A 26,721-nucleotide genomic window follows, 5' to 3' on the forward strand; every position below is an offset into this window, starting at 1 on the left:
TTGCTGAAGTCAAGCATCTCAGAGAAACAGCTGCATGGCAGCAGGACCCTGCTTGCAGCCTGTGATGTGGGAGGAGATCTGGTAACGCATGGCAACAACCCCAGCTTTCAGAAGAGAAATGAACAAGGACACAAAATTGGTGCAGTAAAATTACATATGTGAAGAGGCTGCCCTGTGCATGCTCCTGAAGAGGCACTCCTGTATTTTTGGTCAAAAGCACGACAGCTATGCAGGCAAGGGCTAGAAAATGAGAGGTCCAGAGGCACATTTCAAATAACCCACCTACAAAAATAAACCGAATGACAGTGCTTGCAAGCAGAAATTGAGGGAAAAAAAAAAGCTCCCCAGGAGGCTGGCCGGGGCTGATTCGGGAAATGCCACCCAGGCTGGGCACGAAGCCAGCCCACGGGGCTGCCTACAAATCCCAGCACGCCAGCAGCGGGGCTGAGCCCCAGCACAGCTCCTGCCTGCTTCCTGCCAGCTCCAGGCAGATATCAACAGCAGCATCTTGGGCGAAGCTGGGCAGAGGTTTGGACACCACGCCAGGGAAGGGAAGTGGCGCTGGAGGTGAGTTTGGGCTTTTGTCTCTAGCAAAGCCTCAGCACTTTCTTTCCCAGCTGGAGGTAGGCGATGCTAAGCTGTGGGGTCCAGCAAGCATCTGCCTTAAGTATTTGTGTGTATGGCATTGCGTGTGTGGTGCTTGCAGATGTGTGCACATGTAGGTGTGTGTTATACGTATCTGTGTAAGGGCTGTATGTAAACAACGCTTCAATTACTATAGGAAGAGAGAGAGGGGAGAATCAGGCTTGGTGTGCCAGGTTTCAAGGGACAGAGCAGAAATTAAAGGGGCTGCTCTCCCTCTGTGAAGCGCGCCTCGGCTCCTGTCACCTCTTTCACTTTCGCTTTAAGAGGCCCCAAAACACTGCATATTTTAAGCCTGGGTGAAATCCCTTCAGGGGAATTCTCCCTGCTCAGACAGGCTGGCAGCTGTCACCCCGAGCGCTCTGCTTGGCAGGATGAGATCTTCCCCATGCAGGGTGCAAGTGGAAGAAGCACAGAGATACTCAGCATCTCCTAGGGGAGCAGCCCTGCTGATGGGGCTTTGCACCCCAGGGGGAAATTAGGGAGCACACGTGCAGGAGCATGTCCCTATTCAGATTATATATGAAGTCCTTTCATCCGTACCTCCAGAGGGACCACTGATGAGGATCTGAAGTCCTCCAGCAGCAAGCGTGGCAGGACAGCAAGGAGGGTGAAGTCCCCAGCAATAAGACGTTTGTCAGTGAGATTTTCCCTGTGCAGACCCTGACTCTTCACCCTGTATGCTCTTTCTGGTCTATGCTAGCACAGCCTCTCACCCCATTAATCAGGCAGCACATTAAAGGGGGAACAAGGTTGTAATTCCCTTGCCATTCTCAGCACTTCCAGGCAGAGCCGTCCTCACCTCCTTTGCTCTCCCGAGAAACCCCACAGTATATTTTTAGGAGCTGTGGGATGGAAATAACCCCTGTGGGAACAGGAGCCAATCCCATCCCACAGGCTGAATCCCAGTGTCCACTTATAGCACTAACTAGCACAGAGAAACAAAGTGTACAGCAAGGCGGTTGTGGAAACCACAGGACCTGGGCATGCAAAAGTGGAATTTCTTCCTTGGCTACTAGGCACAGGCAGACCACGCAACTCCCCAGGACTTTGGTCTGCCTGCACAGATGCCTGTGGTGTAGAGCATCCTGCACCCAAGCATCCACCACGCATCTCAACTTACTTGGGCCTTTTACACCCACAAATGATCTCTCATGCAGCAAATTTACTTATCTGGGGACAGAAATTCTCCATTTGGACAAAAAGTAGCAAGTAAGGATGCAAGCTAGAAGCCTATCTGTAAGATCTTTCACAGGCTTCTTGATTCACTCAATCCCCAAGCCTCATTTAGGGTACATAAAGATTTAGTTTGCTGAGAAAAGAGCTCCACAAACTCCTTCAGAAATTCCCAAGGGAAAAATATTCTTTGGGAGGGGAGAAAAGGTGATCACTGCTTGAAAAGCCACTCTTCCATCATAATTAATTAGAGATCTCTGGCCAGGTTTTCCCACTGCAAAGCTGTCATCAGCAGAAGCCAGCTCATTTTGTCTGGGCAGGATATTCAACCCTCTTTGCCATTTTTCTTCTCTGTTCTCCCCCATTTAGATTGGATGTATTGTAACGCGTTGGTTTAATTGTACATTTTTTCTTGTTTGATGCTGGAACTGGAAGATGGCAGAGCCTGAAAGCACGGTTGTAAACCCCAGTGTGAAACAGGTAAGAGTTGCTCATTACAAAATGCAGATCCTCAGTCTCAAGTACATTTTGAAATGCTGCTGTAGGAGATGACACCACAGCCTGAAACTGTGGTGGCCAAAATTGTTGGTGCCTCAGTTGTATGGACAGGACCGATGCATTTGCTCACACTTAATTTTGGAATGACAAAGGAGAACGCAGCAGTTTCTACTTCATCAGTCTCTCCAGAAAAAGAGATAAAGCAAGAATAAAAACACCAGGACATGCCCAGCTCAGCCCAAGCAGTTGACTACAGCTGTGCTGTGCCCACAGATGCACAAATGATGAAGCAATCCCCTCCTGTGTGGGCTGTCCTCGGAGCATATTGTGCTTACCAAACAGGTTAGGGTTTCACAACTGCCTGCTTCCATCCTTGGTGACCTGAAGATGAAGATCAAGCTTGATACCCCTCCTTCAAAGGCTCTCCGGCATCAGCAGAGCCCAGAAGCATGACGCATGGGTGATGCCTCCAATGCCCAGCCCCACTACTCCACGCTTGTCCCAACCACCCCAAGCTCCTCCGTTGTGTTCCCCCAACCCTTCTTTTCCCCTTTCTCCTGCAGAAAGACCCCAGCAAGGCACTGGTCATTGCAGTGACCACCAGAGCCATCTTCAACCTGGAGGAGGAGCACCAGCTCTACCTGGAGAAGGGCAAGGAGGAGTACGTGAGGCATCAGCAGGCCAACCAGGACAGGCCCCTGCCACCAGGCACAGCCTTCGCCTTCATCCAGGTGAGCCCCACGCCGGGCTGGGGGCACATGCCAGCACTCAAGAGGGCAGGCTGAAGGCTCAGCCTTCCTGGCTTTAGGTCTCAAACCCCACCCCAGGGTGCAGGTGCAGCACTCCTGAGACCTGTGCCCCTCACCACATCTCCACCTCCTTGCTGGTGCCCTGCTCCCTGCCCTCCCAGCCGTGCTTTGCACAGGATGGCTGCTCTCCGCCCCATGCTTGTCCTGCCATAGGTGGCAGCTGCAGCGCAATGTCCCCACTGCCCACATCCTCCTCCCCAGCCGCTAGCCACAGGATTGCAGAACAACCCTCACAGTCATGCCCCTTGCAGAAGACTCTCGTCTGTTCCTCCTAGGCAGTGCAGTATGTGAACAAGAAGATCCTGGAGAGCAACCCAGCAGAGGAGGACCTCTTTGACATCCTGCTGCTCTCCAACAACAGCCCAGAGAGTGGTGTGCGCATCATTAACAGTGCCAAGCACTACGGTAGGAGAGGCACATCCCTGAGGGCGGGTATCCTCTCTCCAGGGGGGCTGAGGAGCAGATAAGGCAGTGGTGGTGTATCAGGGGCAGAGACTGGGCCAGGAGAAAGCACACGAAAACCTGAGGAGGTGAAAGGGGTTCATAAAGACAAATGAGCCCTGTAACAGACTTTGCTTACATTTTCTGACCCAAAGGCCTGGAGATTTCCAAGTTCTGCTTTGTCAGCGATGAGGACTCCACGCAGTACCTCAAGTCCCACGGGGTCAAGCTCTTCCTCTCAGCTGACAGGACAGACGTCTGCAATGCCCTCCGGAGAGGTGCGTCTCCCCCTCCATCCCACATCCCCAAACACACCACACTTTTCCCAAGCAGCAGTGCCAGAGCTCATTCTGTCATGGATGAGAGGGGATGAATGGCACTCTGGCCACCATCGCAGTCCTGAACTCTTCTTCTGTCCCCACCAGCAGCCCCCAAACAGCAATGTTTGCAGATGGCTTCACAACCAAGTGTTTTATGTGTAATTCCAGCTGCAGCTCTGCCATGCGCTGGTCCTTCTCTGCAGAACGTTTAAACCTTTCTAACCCAAAATGCTGCTCCCTGGACCAGTGAGGGAGGCCATCATCACCTCCCAGGGTCTTGTGAGGATGCTGTGGAATTTGCTTTCTTGGTACATGCAGAGTCCTTCATGATAAATGTAAGCACATGCTTGACCTGGATTTGAGTGCATACAGCCCCTGACAGCTCTAATGGGGTTAATCTCCTCCTTATTAATTTGCTCAGGTATGAGCACATCAGCTGGCCAAGGTCCTTCAGGTCAGGAGCAAGCCAGCCACAGCCCAGACCTCCCTCAGCTACAAAGCCCAACCCTGAGGTCTCCCTGAAGATCATCACTGCTCTAACAAGTGTCTCATGTAGGAGCCCCAACCCACGGATGAGAGCAGGCAGGGAGCAGCTTGTAGGAAAAGACCTGTAATTAAGCCAATTACCCCAATCAAGCGGAGGTGCCAGGCCCTATTACTCACAGCACAGAGTGCTAAGTCTGGGCATTAACACCAGGCTTGGCAGAGGGACCAGGCACCAGGAGGAGTGCTGCCCATGCATTAACAACAACATAGCAGTTCTCCTAGCAGGCTTCAGTGTCCATACAGTCCCTGATCAGCAACACTGCCTTGCGCTCCCCAAATAATCCAGCCTTGGAAAGGCCGGGATGACCCCCACGGAAACCCTCTTTGTTTGGAGAACCCAACCACACTGCCTTTTCTGGAGACATTTGCAGTGTTGGATGGGGCTGTGGAGGCATGGAGAGGAGCTGCCCATGCACAAGCTGCCCCCAGGAAATGGTGGCTCCCTCGTTCCCCCACCAAACCCAATTTGCTCCATCCCACAGGGGTCTCGGCAGCGCTGGTCTTCCAGCAGGAGGTGCAGGCCCCCAGTACCCCTCTGCGCGTGGCTTTCGATGGGGACGCCGTGCTCTTCTCCGACGAGACCGACCAGGTCTTTCGGGAGCAGGGCCTGGAGGGAGCGGTGCAGTATGAGCGAGCGATGGAGGCCGTGCCCATGGGAGAGGTGAGCGAGGTGGCTGCAGGCCCCATGCCCACCATCAGCATCGCCCCTGCTAGGGCTTTGCTGTGGGTGGCCAATAAAGCACAAATTGTTATGGGTTCCCTTTGCATTCAGCACTGCTCGGTCCCAGCAGGGGCTGATCTGGAGTCCCTCTGGAGATGGATCTGGCACGCTGTCTTCTGTAAGCAAGCATCTGCTCCCAAAATTTGGGGCTATTGTTACCCAGAGTGTTCCTGTGACCTTTTGTAGGCTGGGATGCCATGCTGTGCCGATCCCCTCACCCAGGGGTGCTGCACCTTCTTGGTTCCCTCAGGATTTGCATGAGCACCACAAGGCTCACCTTCCTGCTGAGCACCCCAGGGCATGAGTGTGGCCAGTACACAGCACCAGTCCCAGCACTGCCCAAACCTATACCCAACAGACACTTCTGTGTCCTGCAGAGGCCTAAGGAACCTCGAAAGGGGAAAAAGTGGATTGAACAGATGCTTCTTTCCTTCCTACCCACTCTCAAGTGTCTTGCTGTGCTTCCAGGGTCCCATGAAAGCCTTTGCCATGCACCTGGGGAAGATACACAAGAAGTTCAACCGTGAGGAGTGCCCCATCCGCACCTACCTGGTGACCGCCCGCAGTGGCCGAGACATGGGCATCCGAGCCATCAAGACGCTCCGGGAATGGGGTCTGGCCATCGACGAGGCTTTCTTCATGGATGGGGCTCCCAAAGGCCCCATCCTCGCCCAGATCCAGCCGCATATTTTCTTTGATGATGGCCTTCATAACATCCAGGGGGCTCAAGATATGGGGGTACCATCTGCCTGGGTCCCCTCATGTTGCTGATGGACCAACAACCAGCAGCTCTCAGGACCGGTCCAGCTGAAGGCCAGCTTGGTGGAATAGGAAAGATTTATTAACCTGCAGCAAGCAAACCTCAGGGAAAGGGGGTGAGAGCATTGCCTGAGAGCACTGACCACCAAGCAGAACTGAATGCTCCTGAGACAAGGTCCTTTAGCAGCTGCTCCAGGAAGGACAGACACCTCTGCTGTGACCCCAGGGACTGCTACCTACCTGTCTTGTAGGGCCTTCCTTCTTCTACAAGGACAAACAAAGCTACTGCCCCACACATGTGGGGAAGGAAGCATGAAAGTAAGTACTAGAAATGCAAAGTTCAGTGGTACTTAGCCTCCAAGATTTAATCTCAGGAGCTCTGCTCAAAGCAAGTCCCCAAGACCCTGCCTTGGTGGACATGCTCAGCTTCCTAAGAAGAATGATGTGTCACCAAGCCCCTCATTCAGCTCTGACCAACTCCAGCAAATTCAGCACAAGGATAGACCCTAAAGCTGTAAATCACCTACAAGCTTTTAGAAACCAATTAGTAGGTTGAGGAAAAAAAGCCCAAACTGTAGTCCCACATGTATTAGAGAACAAATAACTTTTTTTTTAGGCATTGCTCACAGGGAGTGCCCTTAGGAGGCCCAGACCTGTAGGACACAGCTCCTGGACCAGCAGGAGATGGACCAGGGATGAGGACAAGGCTGTGAGATGGGTTCATCCAGGAGACTGATGTAGCTCTGGGGTTCCTCCAGGTGAGGGCACTAGAGGGGGCCACCTGCAGCACAAGCTATGCAGGCGGATAAGGCTTGGGATGTAGACCACCACCCAAACCTCCAAACAGGCTTAGGTGTCAAAGCCTGAGCTTAAATAGGGCTGTGGGTGGAGGGCATGGGTGGGGTCCCAGGTGAAGCTGCTCAGGGTAGATGTGGTCTCGAGCAAGCCCAGGACCACAGTACCTACACTGTGCAAAGCCAGCCCTATGCAGGGATGTCTCTCCTCTGTCTCGTTTGATTCTGCGCCTAATTTTACCAGGCAGAAAACAGCCCCAAAACTTCACTTGGAGGTTTCTCTCCCCAGGGCAGGATGTCAGTGATTGCCACTAGAGGCCACTGTGCTGCCCTCCTGCTACCCATGCTGTGGAGGAACAGGACCGTTCCCCCAAAACTAACACCTAAAAGCAGCCATGAAAACCACTTTGACCCCCAGCCCATCCTGAAAACTACAAGTTCCCTTTGTTGCATTAATTTTCCTTTTTCTTAATTAAAAAAAAAAAATGCAAATTTTATGGCAGAACAGAGAGAAATAATCAGATTTTTTTAAGGTTTCATCACTCTCACCAATGCTTTTTCCCCCAATAAATAAGTAAACAACACTTGGTGTGATTTGCTGGTGCCCCTGGTTGAGTGTGCTTGGGAAGAGGGGTGCAATATTGTGGAGCTGCTTTGCAGGCATGGAGGATTTTTATCCAGGCCTTACCCATGTGCAGCCATGTGCACGTGGAGCACATCAGGGTGGGCTTGATCCTGCTGTGAGCACAGGAAACCTTCAGTGGGTTTTGGATTAATTCCTTGCAGAGCAAAGGCCATCAAAATCCACACACAAACCTCAGGAAATGCCAAAATATTTCATTTAAAGCAGTTCTCCCCCTCCCCACGTACATGTACTTCCATGCTAGCTCCCACACGCTCCCACCCAGGGGATTTTCTCCACCCAGCGCATGGGACCATGGGCGAGGCAGATGTCCCTATCACGGGACATGGGGTGGCTGCTGTGTTCCCACTTGTGTCCCTGCTGCCCCGGTTTTGGGACAGGTCTCGCCTCGGCAAGAGGATCTTCTGGAGGGAACCACCTCCAAAAAAAGACCTTTCTGCCAAGTCCAGATGCTGAAATGAGATGTCTAAAAGTAGTGACATCAACATCAGCTCCTAATGATTTGCTAATAACACTAAGTACCTGTCAGCCTCAATCACCAAGCAAACATTAATTATGGGATGCTCCAAACAAGCGGGGGCAGATGTTCGTCCCACTTGTATGGAGGTCAGATATTTTGGGGCTTGGCAGCCGAATGCCTGCATCCGGCCCGGTGGCACCTCACGGTGGGGACCTGCCGGTGGTCGCAGATGTCCGGGCCACCCTGAGCTGCTCTGACCTTTTCCAGTGGCCATGAGGCAATCCCTCACCCCGAGATGAAACTAAATTTAAGGCTGGCTCGGTCAGTGCCTTGGGTGAGGGGGATTAGCTGAGTCAAGGCAGTTGGGGACAGGAGCATGTGAGCGGTGGCAGGCCGCGAGGTGCTGAGGCAAGGGGAACGGGCCGCGTGCCTTCCTCCAGCACTGTCAGCACGGCAGGAGGGGGGGATGACAAGGCAACATGTGCCCAAAATGGGGAAAAAAGGAAGGAAGCACGGGGTTCGGGGGATTGCTTCATGCAGAACCAAGTGCTGCTGCTTCAGGCTTGTTACCCTGTGGCTTTCCCTGCCCTGCTCCGAAGGTGGAGCATCAGAAACAGCCTCCAGCAAGTACTGCTGCAGCTTAGCCACCTGTCATGTGGGGAAACTTCTTGCTTCCATCTTACAGACACCTGCAGTAAATTCATTAAGGGTTGGGACAATAACGCCATCATCAGTGCTTGGGACATTCCTTGGGTCTTGGTTTTCCAAGGCATTTCCAAGGGTGCAAGGGGTGCAGAGGGGTGCAGGAGGAGGTTCTTGCACTTAATTTTGGCCATTACTTTCCAACAAGTGTTTTGGCACCCCACATTGCCCCAGCCAAAGCTGCTTCATGTTTGTGTCCTCCCAGTCATTGACCCAACACTGCTTGGGACACCCCTGGGACCCTAACCCTAAGCCAACGACTCAGCCCCCTCCAGGCTGACGTAGCTCCAATCAGCCATGCAAACCCCCAGAAAAGGAGAAAACTATCAACAGCGTCTTCCACTTTTTCTTTTATTTCCACTCATATCCCTCCCTAGTGACCCTCACCCTCCCAAGGCAACCCTCCTCCCCAAACCAAAGGGATTTCGTGTTTTGTCACACAGAAGTGGACTAATTGCATAACCTATGGGCTTTTTTGGGGCTGACTGGGTTGGATATTAAAGGAAATCATTAAAAATAATGCTGGTGAGAAAACTCAGAGGGATAACCCTTGTTATGCCTGCTTGGAGGCACATCTCCTTTGGGTTGGGGCTTCTTGTCTGGGGTCAAGGGGTGCCCATGCTGATTGCACCCCTGCCCAGCTTTTCTCCCTGGGTGCCCGCAGGGGCATTGCTCAAGGTGTGCGATGCGGGTGCATGGGGTGCCCATCGCTTCCTGGCGTGGGAGGCGATGAATCGACTCCATCATTGCCCCTGCCACCCATCCCGTCAGCTGCCTGCCGGGCTTCTTCTCACCCGTACACACACGCAGCTCCTGACAAAATAAATATATAAATAAAATCGGGGTGAGGCAAACACAGCGAGCTCCCTGCCCCGAGGAGAGGATGCGTCCCCACGGTGGGTGCCAGGCGTGGCCCTGGAGCTGGTGGCTGCGGGGGCGGTGGGACAGGGGTGGGGAAGGATGCTCGATCCCCCGTGGGGGCGGAGGGGCTTTGGGCAGGGCCATGGGCACGGAAGAAACAGGGACAGGAGATACAAGGGTTGGCTGCAGCCCAGCACAGGTGAAGACACCAGGGTCGCTCATGGGCTTGAAGACAGGCATGTCCCTAAGCATTTTGCTGCATAAAACCATTTTTTTTCAGGGAAAATAACTCAGGGAAGGCATGCAAAAGCTCAGGTCTCCCAGCTGTGGCCACCAGTGAAATATCCTCACCTACCACTGGGATTAGGGTTTGCAGCAAGACACCAAAGGAACAACTGCCACCCAGGCTAGCTCTGTGGCACCCATACTTAGCATCTACCCTGGGTGACCACAGTCACTGCTGGCAGCAGAAGGGTGTTAATGTGTGTGCCCTGCCAGTCGGCACCAATGGCACAGGACCGATACCCAGCTCCATCCTGGGTGGCTCTTCCTCAACCCTTCCTTTGGTGTCAAAAAGTGAATTTTTGTGAGTTTCCCACCAGTTTAAGAAATGGCGCTGGGGACGGGTGAGGTCCTGGCACTGAGCCGGGAAAAAGTTACCACGGCTCCTTGCTGTGCTTGGGGCTGGTGAATCAGGCGCTGCTAATTAGCTGCATCCATTAACATCGGCACCCGCTGATGTGGAGTCACGGTGTTTTTAACCGTTTCGCCCCACGCCTGCCCGAAGCACAGGACCCACCCGGTCTTGCCGGTGTCATCTGTGGAGGGGACCCCGGTGCACAGGAGCAAGCGCTCCTCCATCCCGCGCCGGGGCTGCGTCATCCTACTTGGGAATCGCAAGAGGTTGCAAAATGGTGGCCCGCTGCCAGGGGTGCGTCACCCGCCGCCCATGTCCCATGGCGGTGCCTGCACACCACTCGCTTTCGGATGGCATGGAGAAGGAAAATGTTGCAGGGGGAGCAAAACCTTTTGCATTGGCATCCCTGGTGGAGGTGCTGAGTGGCACCAAAGTGACACCGGGGACGGGTGCATGTGGGTGCAGTGCTGGCAGCTCTGAACCCATGGGTGCCGAGGCCTGGAGCTAGATTAAACACTGTGGGGACACCCCAATTTTTTTTTTGTTTTTGCCCTAGCATTGTTGTACACACAGCCCACAGCCACGCGATGCAGGGCCAGGCCAGTTGGATGGGAAATGCATGCAGAGGAGCATGTGGGGCGCCAGCACCTTTCCCCTCCAGCTCTGAGGGAGGGTTTGTGCCTCTCCCTCCCGTCACAAGACGCCGGGAGCACCCCAAGGGGCTGCAGCCCGGTGCCAGCCCGTGTCGGTGTTGGGAGGGATCAGGATCATGCCCTTCACCCACCCACCCCGTGACAGGCAGCAGGCCGTGGGGGGCAGGCGCGACACCTCCCGCTGCCTCGGGACCCACACAACGGGGACCGGGGCCACCGGGACCCTCGGCCCCAGGTCCCCAAATCCTAGCCGAGCAGGGTTTGCTGAGTCACGGGTGCCGACTCTGCTGACTCATGGTCAGCCGCTCGCCCCGGCCACGTGCCTGCAGGGCAGGAGGGAAGCGGGCCCTGGCCAGCGCCCAGGCCGGACTAACGGGACCTCGTGGCCAGGCTCGCGGAAGGATTTGCTGGGAGCAGCTTTGTTTTATTTTTGTCCCCAAGACGCTGTCCTGGCCCCTTTTGTTTTCTCCAAAAGGAGCTTAAGGGGTTTTGTGTGTTGTTTTTTTTTCTTTTTGGGGGGGGGGGAGGCAATGGTGTGATATAGTGCCCCAAAAAGTTAAGCTGGCTGGGTGCAAGGCTGTGGTGGGTGCTCCTGGATGAGGAGCTTTTGGTGGCACTTGTGGCACAGCCCCAAACTGGGGACGGTGGTGGCAGGGAGAGAAAGCAAGAGGAGGCCCAGGGGGGCACTTCCCAAAGGCGCTTACCAAAAGGGGCACCGAGTGATGGGGGCAAGCCGGGGATGGGGCCCCCAGCACAAAGCCCAGGGGGGAGGTGGCATTTTGGGGAGAAACACACAAATCTGGGGGGGTTCCTTCTGGGTGAGCAATCCAGGGTGTGGAAGGACCCCGCAAACCCCCCCTCTGAACTAAAATGAAATTAAATGAAATGACATAAGATGAAGTCAAACAAAGTAAAACGAAGTAAAACAAAATGGAATGAAGTAAAGTGAAAGACTACAAAACGAGGTAAAACAAAGCAAAATGAAGCAGAATAAAACAAAAATGAAGGAAAGCAAAGCAAAGTAAAACAAAAAGAAAATAAAAATAAAAGAAAATAAAAGCACAATAAAAACAAAGAAATGAAAATGAATCAGAATATAATGTAAAATTAATATTTTTTTTTAATAAACTGAAACCAGCCTGGAGGGATGCCCCCCCCCACAGTGCGAGGTGTCGGGGGGGGGGGGGCTCAGGAGCAAAAACACGGAAGGAAAATAAAAACTGGGGGGAAAAAATCGAAAAATGGGGGTTAAAAAAAGAAAAAAGCAAAGAACAAAATGCACTAAAACCAATCTCGTGCCAGCCTCCCGCTGTTGATTCCCCATTCCCGTGCGGGCTGAGTCACGGGGGGGGGGGAGCCGGAGCGGTGCCCCCCCCCGCCGCCTCCGTCACGTGAGGCGCGCGCCGCCCCTCCCCTCGCCGTCAGCTGACCGGGCCCGGGGCCGCGGCTACAAAGGGGGGGGCGCGGGCGGGGTGGGGCGGGCGGCTGCGAGCGGGGACGGCTCCGAGCTGCGGCCGCCATGGGGCCCCGCGTCCTGCTGCTGCTCCTCGCCGCCCTGCTGGGGCCGTGCGCCGCCCTCATACGGTGAGGGGCTGCGGGGGGTGCGGGCTCGTGGTGTAAGGGCTCGGGGGTCGGGGTCCTGCGTGGGGTTGTGCTGGGGGGTGGCCCCGTTTGGGGTTTATCCCCATCCCACGCGTGTATCTGGGTGTGAGGGGGGGGGGTTGGGGGGGTTTTGGGACACGTCCCCTCTGATTTTGGGGTGGGTGAGCACTGTAGGGGTTTGGGGTGCCACTGGTGCGTGTGCACCCTGCGCTTGGGTGGTGCTCCCAAGGGGGTCATAGGGAGGGAGGCAGTGGGAGCGTGTAAATCCCATAACGACCCCACAGCAACCCCTGTTAACCAGCTGTCTCATCCTGCAGGATCCCCCTGACCAAGTTCCCTTCCATGCGCCGTGTCCTGACCGAGGTGGGCAGTGAGATCCCCGACATGAACGCTGTCACCCAGTTCCTCAAGTTCAAGCTGGGTTTTGCCGACCTGGCCGAGCCCACGCCGGAGATCCTGAAGAATTACATGGACGTGAGTACCCCAGCGGGGCGCCCGGCCTCGCCGAAAGCTGAAGGAGGGGGAGAAACTTCATGCACGGAGCTTTATCCTCTTGCTTTGGCTTGCAGGGCCACTCCAAGCCCTTTGCAGTTGCTTAACATCATTAAGAAGTTAAAAATAATAAGCTTGGTGCCATGGAGCTGCCGTGTTTGCAGCTCCTGACCTATTTTCTTTTCTCCCTAATTGCTGTGTATAGTGGTTGTAAGCAGGGGCCTGTGTGCTTGCTGGTGTTCCTAGCCTCTTCTGGCTGGTTTTGGCAATGCCACGCTGTGCTTTGTCACGTGGAAGTGAAAAACTTGTCCCCCCCATCCTCTTCTGCATGGAAAATCATCCATCCCATAATACCCAGGTAATAAAGCTGAGACTTTCCCCACGGCGTAGGTGCTGCTGCTCGGGCAGGTGTCCCACGCACAGCCCTTGCCTGGGGAAAGGGAAGGTGCTGGCCCTGCTCCCCGTGCTCGTCATGTGGCCGGCCCTGTCCCCACCGGGCACCTTGCTGGGAAGGGCTGCAAGTGTTTAACCAGCGATGTCGAAAGCCTGTTGCACCACGGCATGGGGCTGCTGGAGCTGGGGTGTTTGCCTTGCACTCTGGTGCACAAGAGATGCTCCGGGTGAGGGCTGCTGGGGAGCCTTACCAAAGATTCAGGTGCTGTCCCAGAGCGTGCCCGGCAAAAATGCTGTCTTGAGTGTGGGAGGGATGGGAAAGCTCCCACACCGAAGTGGGGCATCCTGAAACATTGCTGGCAACAAAGTGAGCCTGTGACATGAGATAAGGGGCTGCTGGGACCTTGCACAGCCAGCAGAGCCTGAGGAGCTCTCCTAACTAGAGGAAAGGCACAGCTGCACCTTGCCCACCCTGCATGTTCCCCAGCAGGTCTACATATGGGATTTTTGGGTCTGCTGCAGCCCGGCCATGCAATGGTTTGGCCATTTTTGTTTGGCAGCAGCCTGTGAGTTTAAACATCCTGTTGCTTGGAAGGGATTTGACCTTGATGGTAGCTGTTGGTGGCAGAGTGGAAACTTGTAGCGGGTTATTTTTAGGTGGGGTGGCTCCAGAGGTAGTGGAAGAAAGCGCTGGCTGTTGCGGTTAATGGCAAGGGGTTATTAATTACTCAGGGAGCAGCCCCAAAGGGTGAAGTGTTCAGGAGGTGAGCTCAGAGCAGGCAGGTCTGATAATCCTGTCTTGGGATTTTTCCCCTTTAACTGAGTACACCCAGACAAAACACTCAGTTCCCACACACCCCAGGGGCTCACCAGCCAGCGCTGAAAAGCCCTGTGGCTGTGGCAGGCCCAGCTGCTTGTGACTTGCAGTTCCTCCCCCAGACTTGCCAGCACAGCAGCTTCTCAGCAAGCTCATGCTCTTCTGGCTTTTCAACAATGCAGGTGCTTTGCCCTGGCCTCCTCCTGTCTTGTTCTCCCCTGCTGTGAACCACGCTTCTGCCTGCCCACCTTCCTATTTCTGCTGTGTCTCCATGCCCTAAAAATGCTCCCTGCAAATACCTGTCCTGCTTCTCCCTGATTATCCTTTTCCCACCTGCTGTAATTAGGCTTGAACATCTGAGGGAGCCTCCCTTATGGAGCATGTCACTGCCATGGGTGAGAGGAGGACAATGTTTATGTAAGAAGCCATCCCCATTTTTGTTCCAAAAAGCTCTGGGAAAGATGATTTTCCATGATTTTCCCCTTGCTATTACATGCTCTTGTGTTCCCTGGGAGCCTCCAAACCACCAGGACACCCACCAGCCTTGTGTGTGGGTACTGGCCAGGGCTTCTGGTGCCTGTCCCTTGCCACCAGCTTATCTCCCCAGCTCAGGGCAGCTCTGCAGGGCACGCCCTGTTATCAGCGGGCACCTCTGCTCACAGGCCCCTTTCTCTCTTTGCAGGCCCAGTATTATGGTGAGATTGGCATCGGGACCCCTCCGCAGAAGTTCACTGTGGTCTTCGACACCGGCTCCTCCAACCTGTGGGTGCCGTCTGTGCACTGTCACCTGCTGGACATCGCCTGCTGTAAGTGGGATGGCTTCTCCTTCCCGGCATGACATAGGCATCAACATCAGGACCAAAATGCAGATCCCACACCCTAGTGATTAGCTGAAAGCCCCTGGCTTGCATCATTATCATGCCTGCCTGCTGAGGGGACAGATGCAGATTGCTAATGCAGAGTAGTTTGTGCTGATGGTAGACCCTGCTGATCCACCTGGAGGGAGGATCTGTACTGGGAGGAGAGGTTTGAGATGCTGCCAAGCCCTCCCTGTCTCTCCAGTTCACGCCCTGTCTCCAAAAGCTTCTCTTCTCCTCTCATCATCACCCACGCACAAGCTCCAGCCTTCCTGAGCAGCCTCAGTCCTGCAGCCAGGAGCCAATGAGCACTTCCACAGGTCGCAGGGTTTCTCCCCAAATTATAGACTGTTGTCCCATTGCGCAATGCTGGGGGAAAAAAAAAATCAGCTTCTTGCCAGATCTGATAGAAACTGTCCTAGTTTCTGTTTTATTGTTGCATGGAGCATGTGCCTACATGTTCATGGATTTTATAGTTAATGAGAACCAGGTAGGTGCTCTTTCCTGGGGTAAGAACATCTAAGGAATCACATGCTTTCTCTTTTTTCCTCTTCTGTGGTGTTACTATGCGATAAACCTCCACAGATGCAGGTGTCAAACCTGGCTGTGGCGAAGTGCCACCTAAAAGTTCCCAGCTGTGCAGCTTAAGCAGAGCGGAGAACCCTGCGGAGCCAACAAATGCGAGCAGGAGAGCTGACCTCCGGTGGCTGTCAAGGGCAGGGAGGAAACCTGGACCTGTGCCCTCCTCGGACAGCCCTATCATGCCTTGCCTGGCCACAAAACGGGGATATGTTACAGTTTCCACCCCTTCACAGGGACAGGCAGCCTGGGCAGGGGGAAGTCCCAGTTCTCTGGGAAAATACTGTGTTATGTGCAGAAAAGTGATAGCTGTATAAAAATTCCAGCTAGCCTTAGCCAAAAAAAAAATACAAATCTATAAACTGAAGATGTTTGTGTCTGGAGCAGACTGTTTGAAGCCCCCCAGCTCTCCATGGTGTTGTGGGCAGCCATGGGGACATCTGCCTCTGCTGTCTAATGTGCCCTGATGCACTAGCCACACATACTCCAAGCTCTTAATGTGCTGTGGCCAAATCCTATTGAAGTGCCAAATTGGATCTCCCCACCGGATCCCCAGACCTTCTCATTGCAGACAAACCTGCTTTCATATCGCTAAGTCTCTGCTTGTCCTGGTGCCCCAGGGGGTTGTGGGGCTGGGTACGGAGGAGCAGAGGTTTTGTGGCTGATGTGGGGAAGGCAAATAGCAGTGCAGGTGTTTCCAGTGTTACTTTAGGGGTTGGCTTTCACTTGTGACTGACGATTGCTTGGTGCATAAAGGAGAATTAATGCCCATCTTTCCCACTCCCTGGCTGCAGTGCTACACCACAAGTACGATGCCTCCAAATCCAGCACCTACGTGGAGAACGGCACCGAGTTTGCCATCCACTATGGGACAGGGAGCCTCTCAGGATACCTGAGCCAGGACACGGTCACGGTGAGTAGTGGCTGCGTTTCTCCCAGCTGCCCCAGCCAGCTTTTGGTAACAGCACTCAAAGCAGTTTGATTTCAATGGGTCTCACTTCTGGAGTGCCCCACTCCTATCAAGTGTGCTTCAGCCCCGTGTTTCTAAGTGCTTTGACGTGAGGAGGTGACTACAGAAAGGGCAGGCAGGGAAGGGACTAACCAAAGGGTCAGAAAAAGCAGAACTGAGCTTGAGCCATACATATGGTATACTGCAGATGTGCTCTGGCTCTTCTCCTCTTCCTGACCCTGGGAAGTTCCCAGCCTCAGTGCACATCAGCACCACCCTGTGGGTTGCTGGGGATGCCCACCTTGCTGCTGCCATGGCAGCAGACATCCCTGTGGGCAGCTGATGGCCACACCAAGCAGGAGTAGGCTCTGCCACCATGGAGCCAGCCCCATCCTCGTTCCATGTGGAGTGGTGCTTACATGTTCAGATGTTTTGGGCGTTCTCTTTGCTAGCCTGGCTGGTAGGTGGTTCGCTAGTAGCTTATTGTCTCAATTTCCTTTTCAGTGAGCAAAGGCTGAACTTCCCACCCTGTGAAGGGTGGGTACCCTGCTCTTGGGACTCTGGGTATTCCTAGGGACAAGTGAACTCAAGTGTGTCAGCTGCTGCAAGTGCAAGCTCCAAGGTTACTTGGCTCTACTTGCTGGGATAATAAAAGCATGTGTTTGTTTAGGGTGGGGAGATCAAGCATTTTGAGTAGGCACACAAATCTAGGTATTTCTGGTTTTGTTAGTTTCAGCTGGAAAGTGTTGGCTTACTGATTTTATAAGGATCAGAGGAGAAGCATCCAAGCTAAAGAAGAGCCTGGAGCCGGGGGGCAAGCAAGGAGCAAGCACTCTATAGCTTGTCCTTAGAGCAGGAAAACATCAAGCTAGCCTTGAAACATCGGATGTGGCTTGTGCATTGCATATGAAGATGCCAGCAGCTCAAAAGTTACCACTTTTGGTGCAGCTCCATCTCTGGGGAAGAGGACTTTTCATGGGCTCATTGAATCTTGAAAATCAGTGGGGATTGTGAGGGAGAGCTGTGGGGACCACCAGCAGCTTTTCACGCCTGCTCTCCACCTCCTGCAGCCCTCCCAGTTTGGGGCCCCTTTCAGTTTCACTTTGTGCAATTTGTTTCTTGCATTCTTCGGTTGGCTTAGGGGAAAAAACAAGACAATGGCCTCCCACCCAAGCTTTTCCATGCCTCTTGCTGCACAAAGGCATTTTGCAAGTAGCAGTAATGGTTTCTTAAGCCAGCCTTATAAAACACAGGCAGAGATGGTGCCTTGGGCCCCGTGCTGCTGTTGCCAGCAGGGTTGGTGGCAGAGTGGCTGGGTGCTCTGGGACAAGCTCTGGGAAGTTGCTCCTGCGGTCATGGAGCGGGGCAGCGAGGCGAACAGCAAGCTTCATTGTCCTGTGAAAGTGTGGGCTGGTTTAGGCGCTTTCCGGCTTAATGCAGGGGCTGAAGTGAGTCAGAAGGAAAATTGCAGCTTTTTTTCTGTAATTATCACCCTAATGCCTGCCTGCTAATTAGCTCTCTGCTTCCCAGCAGCACAGAGGAAGGATTTTGTGCCTGAGCTTGTTTGGGGGAGCGGGGACGGCTGTCGGCAAACAGCACGGCTGGTAGCATTTGGTTTCTGTCTGGGCAGGAGCAAAAGTCACCTCTTGATGGGTCCTGGGCAGCATCACCCTTCTGGTGCAGGGGAGCAAGGCGGGCTCAGGGACCTTCAGCTTGGATGCCAGGATGCTTCCACTGCTGGCTCCTTGCTTCCTTTCCGTAGGCGAGCTCACAGTCTGGTGCGGTTCCAAAGTGCAGACACTTTGAAACAGCCTTTGGGGTTGCTGCCTCAGCTCCAGCTGTCCAAATGGGTGGAAAGAGCCCCAGAAGCATGTGGTAGTACTGATATCCTACCGAAAGGCACTGCTTGGTGGGTGGCCCTGAGTCCTTCAGCCCCTCAGCCCTGACTTTTGTTCAAAGCTGGTGCTGAGCTCCAGCCTCCATGGCTGTGGTGCTCCGTGGCACTGTGCTGCTTGCCCTCCCAAAGAGCAGCTCCAGTCATCCCTCTGCTGATGGGGAACCCTGGCTGTGATTGAAGCCCAACCTTAGGATGTCCTTCAAGGACAGCAGAGGAAGCACCCATGGGTGCAGGAGGTGCTCTCTTAGTGCCCTGTCTTAATGGCTCTGGGTGCCTTCACCTTCATCTGCCTTCACTGCTCACCTCATGCTTCAACTGATAAAAGCTTGTGGCCACTCTGTGTCTGGCTGAGAGCCAGCTGAGCGATGGAGACAACAGATCTGTCATCTGGCACCAGCGCTCCACTTATTATGCACTTGGATTTCAGTCCTGCTCAGGACTGAGCAGGAGCAGAGTTTGAACAAGCCTGCTGAGACCCCTCTGCCAGGCTGCTATTAGCCTCCCTCTTCAATTTCTCTGCATTCTTGAGGAGGACTTCAAACAAACCCAGGCTTATCAGTCTGTTTTCCCTCAGTGGAAGCCTTATTGAGCTTTCTGAGCTGCAGCAGGACCAGCTTTGGGTGGCTGCCCAAGGTAGAGAGTGGGCTCTGCATTTCAGCTTCAAGAGGCAAAACCTTTTGAAACGGCTTTTTGCGATCTCTAGGACTTGTGAGCGGATGTATTACTGTGAGCTTCTCTGGACCACATCCTGCCGTGTGGCTTTAGCTATTGCAAGGCTGAATTGCCCTTTCGAAGCTGCAGATACCATTAAAGCCAGCGCTGCCTGCCTGGTCACAGGCTGTCAGACCCTGAGGGGATGTTTGTCATTTACAGGGATCGTTATCTGCCATCAGGTGGGAGAGACCAAGCATTTCAGTCCAGCCTTGTTTACTACAGGGACAATTGCTGGAATCCTAGCACAGACTCTAAAATTGCCTGTGGTGAGCCAGAAGCTGGGCGGCTTTGCCAACAGGACAGCTTTCTGCAATTTCCTTCTTCCTGGGGATCTGCCCCCAGCGAGGGGGGAGAGGTGTTTCAGCTTTTCCAGCAGAGAACATCAGTCCTCCTCATGGCTGGTGACAGACACGACCTTTGTATTCACCTTGCTCTGATTACTGCTTTTGTGCCAACCTTGTTTTCTGGGCTGGGTGTTCCCCTGCCAGGGGAGGTCTCTGCAAGCTTGTCATCTTCCTGGAAGCTAGGTGATACCCTGAGAATATCCCTTATACTGGGATGATTGTGGGTCTGGCAGAGGTGAGGAGAATTTGGGGTCCCAGCTGGGTATGGACGTGGCACCCAAGGAGGTGGGACACAGATGAGTTAGCAAAAGCCCAGACTGAGGAATGATGCAGCAAAGAGCTGCTCAAATTGGGAGGAAAGGATGCAGTAGGCAGTAAGAGAAGGGCTGTAAGGGGATGTAAGGTGATAGTGCCCTCTGTGCAATGAGGAAGAGCTGCAAAATGGCATGGCCATTCAGCAGGAGGCAGAAAGGGCTGAGTGAGGTGGGCAGTGAGCAGAGTTCCTGCCTGTGGGGACATGCTGGGCTTTGCAGGGACTCAAGGTGCCACTGGGTGATCAGAGTGGACTGTCCCCACCAAGCAGGGTGGCACCAGGATGTCCGCTTTTGATGCAAGGGCATCAAATGTATGGGCAAAAGTATGGTGGTGTGTTGAGCCTGTGTTCAAGGCCACCTCTCCACCCTGATCTTGTGGATAAATTTTCTTCATGTTTATTTTTCTTCTGTCCCCACCTCCCTGCAGCTCGGGAACTTGAAAATCAAGAACCAGATCTTCGGGGAGGCTGTGAAGCAGCCAGGCATCACCTTCATCGCTGCCAAGTTCGATGGCATCCTGGGCATGGCATTCCCCAGGATCTCTGTGGACAAGGTCACTCCTTTTTTCGATAACGTCATGCAGCAGAAGCTGATTGAGAAGAACATCTTCTCCTTCTACCTGAACAGGTACTGTTGGGTTTGGTCGCACGTTCCATTGCCAAGACAAGCCCCACCTGTGCTAGCACTGTTGGGGAAGTCTCGGGTCTCCTCGCTGGAGCAGGGGGGCCAAACCCTTTTCCCTGTCAGTGTGAAGTAAGGAAAAGGAGCAGAAAAGCAGCCATTCTACTGATTAAAAAGCTGGGTAGATCTGCTACCTGATTGCTGCTTCTGATGAGGAGAGGGAGGATCTTTCCAGAGGAAACAAATGTAGAGGGTTGTGATCATGAGATTGCATGCAGCTAAAGCAGCATGAGTTAGAGGGGTGAATGCAGTCCTAGCCTGCAGCAAAAATCCACAAGCAATGTGGCCTTGCCTTCTCATACAAGCACTGTTGATGGGGCTGATCCTTCTTCCTGCACTGGGAAAGCTTTGTAGTGCCTTCCCCCCAGTGCTGCCCAACCCAGGGCACTCTGAGCACCCATTTCAGCCAAAAAAAGTAGCAGGTCTGGAGAGGGGAGGACAGAGAGGGCTGCTTTTGGCAGTTCCAGCGCCATCCCTCCCCCATTGCTGCTGAGCAGATGGGAAGAAATATGGCAATCTTTTATCTGGCAGTAACCTTGAGGATCCGGCTCTGAGGCCGCCGGCTGCAGCAGAGTTGGGCAGAGTTAACCTCTGCAGCGTGCTTAGGAAAATATTCCAGTTTCCCCTTCCTCACCTCAGCCTATCTCAGAGTACCTGTCCTTATACTGACGTATTATAGTTCAAAACCAGTTGTTTGTCTCCAGTGCTACTAACACTGCTATAAACCCCCCAAATGCCCTGGTGTGTGTTTTGGGGACACCTGGAGGGGTTTTCCTCACCTTGCCTCTGATGTTGGTGACTTTTGGCCTTTCTTTCAGAGACCCCACAGCTCAGCCAGGCGGCGAGCTGCTGCTTGGGGGCACAGACCCCAAATACTACAGCGGCGACTTCAGCTGGGTGAACGTCACACGCAAAGCCTACTGGCAGGTCCACATGGATGCGTAAGTCCTGTTGTGTGTGCAGATAGCCCCGTGTTCCTCATGCCTGAAGGCCTCCCATGTGTTAAACTTCGCTGAGCTGCTTGCCAGCAGCTGCGGAGGAGCAGGATGAGGCCCCAGGAAGGCAGCCCTTGCCTGAAGGGCACGGCGCAGCAATCAGCATGCATTGTTGGAGGCAGGGGGAAGGGGAGCGGGCTGCCGGCCGGGCGAGCCCCGCTGTCTATTCTGAGCTCTCCCACGTGATGGGAGCTGAGAAGCAGGCTGTGAGCAGTGCGTGCCTCTTTCCCAAGGACCGCTGCCCTTCCTGGCGCAGGGTCTTAGTTCTCATCTTCCCCAAGCTACGCTGCGTTGGCAGAGCCTGCAGAGATCAAGGCTGGAGGGCTTTATCTGTCTGCACTGCTGTGAAATGTGATGCAGGCAAGGAAGCCAAGCAGCTCCTCTCCTGCCTTTTTAATTTATGTGAATCCTTCCCTTGCCCACAACCCCCAAAGCTGTCTCAGCACCTGGTTAACCCTTTGCTTTTAGCAGTAGCACAAACTCAGGAGAAGCACCAGGATGTGAGAGCCCCTAGTTTATCACCCTTAGCTTGTCCCTGTGCCCGTCAGCTGTGGTGCTTGCACCAGCATGCAGATGGCAGTCCAGGGTGTCTGCAGAAACACAAACAAGCAGCAAGGCCCTCATTTAATTGGAGGCACGGTAGAGAAACCTGTGCTGCATCAAAATTCTGAGCACTCATCCTTCCCTTAGACCTTCTGTAGGTACCTGGTGCAGCCTTCCATGCATGTCCCTTCTGCCTGGGCTCAGTTTTCCCCTTTTCAGCTCTTCTTTTGCTGCAGCTCGTGCTGGGACATCTGTAAGATGTTGTCTCCTCTCTGGGCATCTCTCTCTAGGGTGGATGTTGCCAATGGGCTGACTCTGTGTAAGGGGGGCTGCGAGGCCATCGTGGACACGGGCACCTCGCTCATCACCGGCCCCACCAAGGAGGTGAAGGAGCTGCAGACAGCCATCGGTGCGAAACCGCTCATCAAGGGCCAGGTGAGGCTGGGGAGGGGCACGGCACGAGTCTGTGGCTGTTGTGGCACCTGCAAACTCCCTGCTTTGGGTGTGTTGCACCCAGATGCTTCTAGAGGCACTGGTCTGCTGCTTCCCCTGTTCCCTGATCCCAGCCTGTGCTCCTGTAAAAGTTCCCTGCATAGCAGGGACCCCTCTGTCCTTCAGGGTGGAGATGAGACAAGCAGGAGGGCCTGGGTCTTGTGATCCTTGGGAGGTTTTGGGTCACCCCTTTGGGAGGCGGAGGAGAGGGGTGCAAGTTGTGGCTGAGGCCAAGGATTCAAAGATTGATGTTAATGAGAGTCCAGAGGCACTTTAATACAAATGCATTTAATGCAAATGACAGCCCTTCCCTGCCAAGTTTTTAACTGTCATACTTAATCTCCCAAGGTCGTCTCTCCTCCCTGAAATCCTGGAGGGACAGGGAGCCCCTAGGAAGGATCCTGGGGACTCAGCAGAGCTGGGAGCTGAACCTGGCATCCTCTGGCCCCAAACTATCCTTAATATCTTTAAAATCCTCTGCCCCACCCCTGCTCAGAGCCTGGGATAGGAGCAGCTTGCTTACCCTGGCTCAAGCTTTTTATGCACCATGAGATGAGTATTTGGGGAGGATGGGAAAGATGTGGTTCTGCCTGGGGGAGGTAGTTCTGTTTCCTGAGGGCTTGGGAGCTGCCATCTGAAGCCTTTGCTGTTTCCATTTCAGTATGTGATCCCCTGTGAGAAGGTGTCATCTCTGCCTGTTGTCACGCTCACGCTGGGAGGGAAGCCCTACCAGCTCACCGGAGAGCAGTACGTCTTCAAGGTGCGTCCAGGGCAAATTCTGCCAGCCTGTTCTTCTCCTCAAGGCCTAACTTTTGATGCCTTTGCTTAGAGCTAAATCAAGAAATCTAAAACCCAAGAGCAAAGCCAGAGCAGGCACCTGGTGGCAGGGAGGGGAAAGCATGAATGGTTGTGGTGGTGGCAGTGGCTGCTGGGTCCAGGAAACTTACATAAGATCCTGCAGGAACGAGATCCCCTATGTGATGCTGTCTTTGTTGCTGGGAGGAAAGAAGGGCAGGCAGTTATGGAACTTTCTACTTTCTACAAACCTTCTGCCCTTTTCTGTTGAGTTCTGGTAGCATTAGGCCAGCCTCCTCACCAGACTACTGGTCTGGTGTGACAGCCATCAGGTGATATGGGATCAACTTCTAGCACAGTATTTCAGCAGTGGCTCTTAGATTTTGTAGCTTTCCCAAGCTGTAGATCCTGGGCTGTGAAGCTGAAAAGCAGCTGGGGTTGGCAGGTGTTACTCCCAAGCCCCTGAGGTTGGGGAGAGGTGGGGAACTTTGGCTGAAGTTCTCGTTCTTCCTAGGTTTCTGCACAAGGAGAGACCATCTGCCTGAGTGGGTTTTCAGGCCTGGACGTCCCACCCCCTGGTGGCCCACTCTGGATCCTGGGGGATGTCTTCATCGGTCCCTACTACACTGTCTTTGACCGTGATAACGACTCTGTTGGCTTTGCCAAATGTGTCTAAGCGCCTGACCCCCCCACTGCCTCCGCCATACACACACTTGCACACACAGGAGCTGTAGAGAAAGGTTACCAGGATTAGAAACCCAGTCAGTGGAAGAGAAAAAAAATTAACTAGGTTTAAAGTTAATCAGGAAAATAGTCATTGTTAGTGCCCTGCTGGCTACTTCTCCCCCTCTGAGTAAGTGGTGCTGGGACATCTTGAGTTGATAATGCCAGCTGGAGTAGCCCCTCTCCTTACTGTTGTATCTCCCAGTATTTAAGATTGATTCTTAAAGCTGAACAATTTTTCTCAATGTCCCCCAGCACTGGTCTCGCTCCTGGGGAGGCAGCTCGCTGGCCCTGCTCCTGCAGAGGAGCTGTGGGGCTTCTTCACTGGGGGAGAAGGATGGAGACAGCTATCCCACATGTTAGGTTGTATTTCTGATTTGTCACTGAAGTGGGGGGGTGGAAGGAGGAGTCCCTCACCCCTCTACCCCTCTGGGTGAGGAAGCAATTGCTAGACCTCTTCTCAATGAGTACATAGAATCATAGAATATCCTGAGTTGGAAGGGACCCATAAGGAACATCAAGTCCAACTCCTGGCACTGCACAGGTCTGCCCAAAAGTTTAGACCATGTGACTGTATGCACAGTCCAAACACTTCTTAAATTCAGACAGGCTCGGTGCAGTGGCTATGCCCCTGGGGAGCCTGTTCCAGTGTGCAACCACCCTCTTGGTGAAGAACCTCTTCCTGATGTCCAGCCTGAACTTCCCCTGCCTTAGCTTAACACCATTCCTGTGGGTCCTATCACTGGTGTTTACAGAGAATAGGTCACCTGCCTTCCACTCCCCCTCGTGAGGAAGTAGTAGACTGATGAGGTCCCCCTCAGCCTCCTCCAGGCTGAACAGGCCCAGAGCTGGTGCTGGCTAGGTCCTGAGAGAGCATGTTCTGGGCTGGAGCAGTGGGGGAACATGTAGCATGCACAGGAGTTGAATTTTGGAGTCCAAAGGCTCTGATAGCGTGTCTTTTGTGTTGTGATGACACTAGTGAGAGCTGGGGGCGTGATGCGAGCGTGCCTGGCTCGAGCCTTTTAGATGTAACAGGGCAGGGGTTTGTAGGGGGGGCTCCAGCCAATGGGACTCTTCAGGGAGTAAGAATACAAGGGGGGGGGTCCACAATATTTAATAAAAGTCACTTGATTTCATGTCCCTAAAAGTCCAGCTGTCTTCTGGAGGCTGAGCAAAGCCACTTGGCCCAAGTTCTCTTGGGTTTGGTGAATTTCTTCCATGTTTTTCCTTCTTAACTTCTTCTGGAGGCAGCGAGTTGAAGGTAATGTTTCCCAAAGCAGTTAGGTGGTCTACAAGCTTAAATCACATGAGACTTTTGGAAACATTATCCTTGGTGTTTAACTGCCCCAGACTTGAGAGACAGTTGGCGAAGGCAGCGAGGCTTCCAGGCAGGAGGGTGCCATGGAGGCTGTGGGCTTGCATTTGCTCCTTCTTCCACTGCCCAGTCCCAAAACCCAGGGTTTAACACCCCTGTACCTGGTATGTCATTCCCATGTAATTAATAGTGAGAGCTCTGTTCATTTACCTTCTGTGCTGCAGACCAAGTGAGGTGCGTGCCTGCTTTGGGGAGGTGGGAGCTGAAGCTGTGCTCGCATTCATGCCTTCTTTCTGGAGATCCAAGATCTGCACATACAGAGCAGCTTGCTTCACGGGGCTGGCATCAGTAGGCAGACACTGGGTGAGCAAGGAGACAAGTGCTGTGAAGATGATCAGCTGTCCTGAAGTCAGAGAGAGCAGAACAGAGCTTCACGAGGCTCCCAGTCCATGCTGAGGGAGAGAAGGTTGTCATGTTGGTTTCCCAGTGCTTTGGATCAGGTCCTGAGGTTAGGGAGGTGGGAGAGCTGAGGGTTGCAAGAGAGCCAGATCACCACAAACCACGAGAGATGACCCCAGACTGGGCAGAACAGCTGGTGAAGTCCCAGCTAGGGGTTTCCTAGGAGCACCTACCCTGCAGATGTCCCGCATCCCCACCTGCTGCAGCTTTGTAACCAGAACTCATGCTATGGAGGGGTCTGGCATGGGCAGTAGGGACAGACCTGAGCACACTCCTAATGCATCCGTTGTCCTGTGTAACCCTGGGTGTGATGTCTGCTGCTTTGCAAAGCTTGCTTTTGCCTGCTCTTAGACCTGTAACCCTGGATCTGGATGCCTGAGGACATCTGTTGCAGACTGAGAACAGCATGCTACTGAAAAAAAATAGATGCTGTAAAATCAACAGCTATTCCAGCACCTCTCCAGAGAGCACACTCTCCCCATTAAGTGCCCTGAGCACCTCGAGGTCCTGCTGAATAATCCCCGAGCTGCAGGATTTATCCAGCACAGCGAGATGGCATCTGGGCACCTGTTAATCAGAGCTGCTGTGGCGTGGGCGGTGGGTTTGGGATGTGGTCCACATCAGATCCCAGCGGGAAGTGAAGAATGTGCCATCAGCCAGCGGTCCTGGGGGGCTGCAATGCCTCATGCTGCTCTTGGGGTAGCCTCCAGGGGAACCTGGCACTGGGCTGGTGCCTGTCCTCAGCCAGGGTGACTGCCTGAGGATGGAGCGTGGCCCAAAACCATGCCCTGGGTGACATATCGTTTGTAGGGCAGGCTGGAGGAGCAGTTCATCTGATGTGACTGCATTTGCCGTACAAATCATAGCCTGCACTGAGCTGGGTCTCCTCCCCTTGTTCTTTTATCTGCATTTTTAAACCAAACTCTTAACTGCGTGACTTTTTTTAATCTAATTTGCTGTCAGAATTACTGTCTCATCCTAGGAAATTGAAAAGGAAATACAGTGTTTTCCCCCTTAACTGAGTCTTGTCTTTCCTTGAGCACTTTGAGGGGCCAAATCCTTTCCTGATGTCAAGCACCTGCCTCCCCCAGTCTGTTG

At 53.6% G+C, this 26,721-nt stretch overlaps 2 protein-coding genes across 3 annotated transcripts; both read left to right on the top strand.

Annotated features, from left to right (window-relative positions):
• The first annotated feature begins 473 nt into the window (after nucleotides 1-473).
• Nucleotides 474-7,246, top strand: LOC309878991 (cytosolic 5'-nucleotidase 1A-like). 2 transcript variants are annotated; one of them, XM_082762222.1, is made up of 7 exons: nucleotides 474-567; nucleotides 2,254-2,298; nucleotides 2,880-3,047; nucleotides 3,401-3,530; nucleotides 3,722-3,844; nucleotides 4,915-5,093; nucleotides 5,622-7,246. In XM_082762222.1, exons 2-7 carry the CDS (start codon nucleotides 2,254-2,256, stop codon nucleotides 5,922-5,924), a joined length of 948 nt encoding a protein of 315 aa, XP_082618348.1. In that variant the 5' UTR covers nucleotides 474-567; the 3' UTR covers nucleotides 5,925-7,246. The 2 variants fall into 2 exon arrangements, with proteins under 2 accessions (XP_082618348.1, XP_082618349.1); XM_082762223.1 differs by having other exon boundaries at nucleotides 489-567; nucleotides 2,188-2,298.
• A 4,869-nt stretch (nucleotides 7,247-12,115) lies between these two features.
• CTSD (cathepsin D) lies at nucleotides 12,116-26,641 on the top strand. The gene is made up of 9 exons (XM_082761636.1): nucleotides 12,116-12,246; nucleotides 12,582-12,738; nucleotides 14,649-14,772; nucleotides 16,197-16,315; nucleotides 20,048-20,247; nucleotides 21,120-21,242; nucleotides 22,130-22,274; nucleotides 22,993-23,091; nucleotides 23,641-26,641. Exons 1-9 carry the CDS (start codon nucleotides 12,182-12,184, stop codon nucleotides 23,800-23,802), a joined length of 1,194 nt encoding a protein of 397 aa, XP_082617762.1. The 5' UTR covers nucleotides 12,116-12,181; the 3' UTR covers nucleotides 23,803-26,641.
• The last annotated feature ends 80 nt before the right edge of the window (nucleotides 26,642-26,721 follow it).

Source organism: Aythya marila, assembly GCF_965140915.1.
Source record: "Aythya marila genome assembly, chromosome: 5".
Taxonomy (NCBI): domain Eukaryota; kingdom Metazoa; phylum Chordata; class Aves; order Anseriformes; family Anatidae; genus Aythya; species Aythya marila.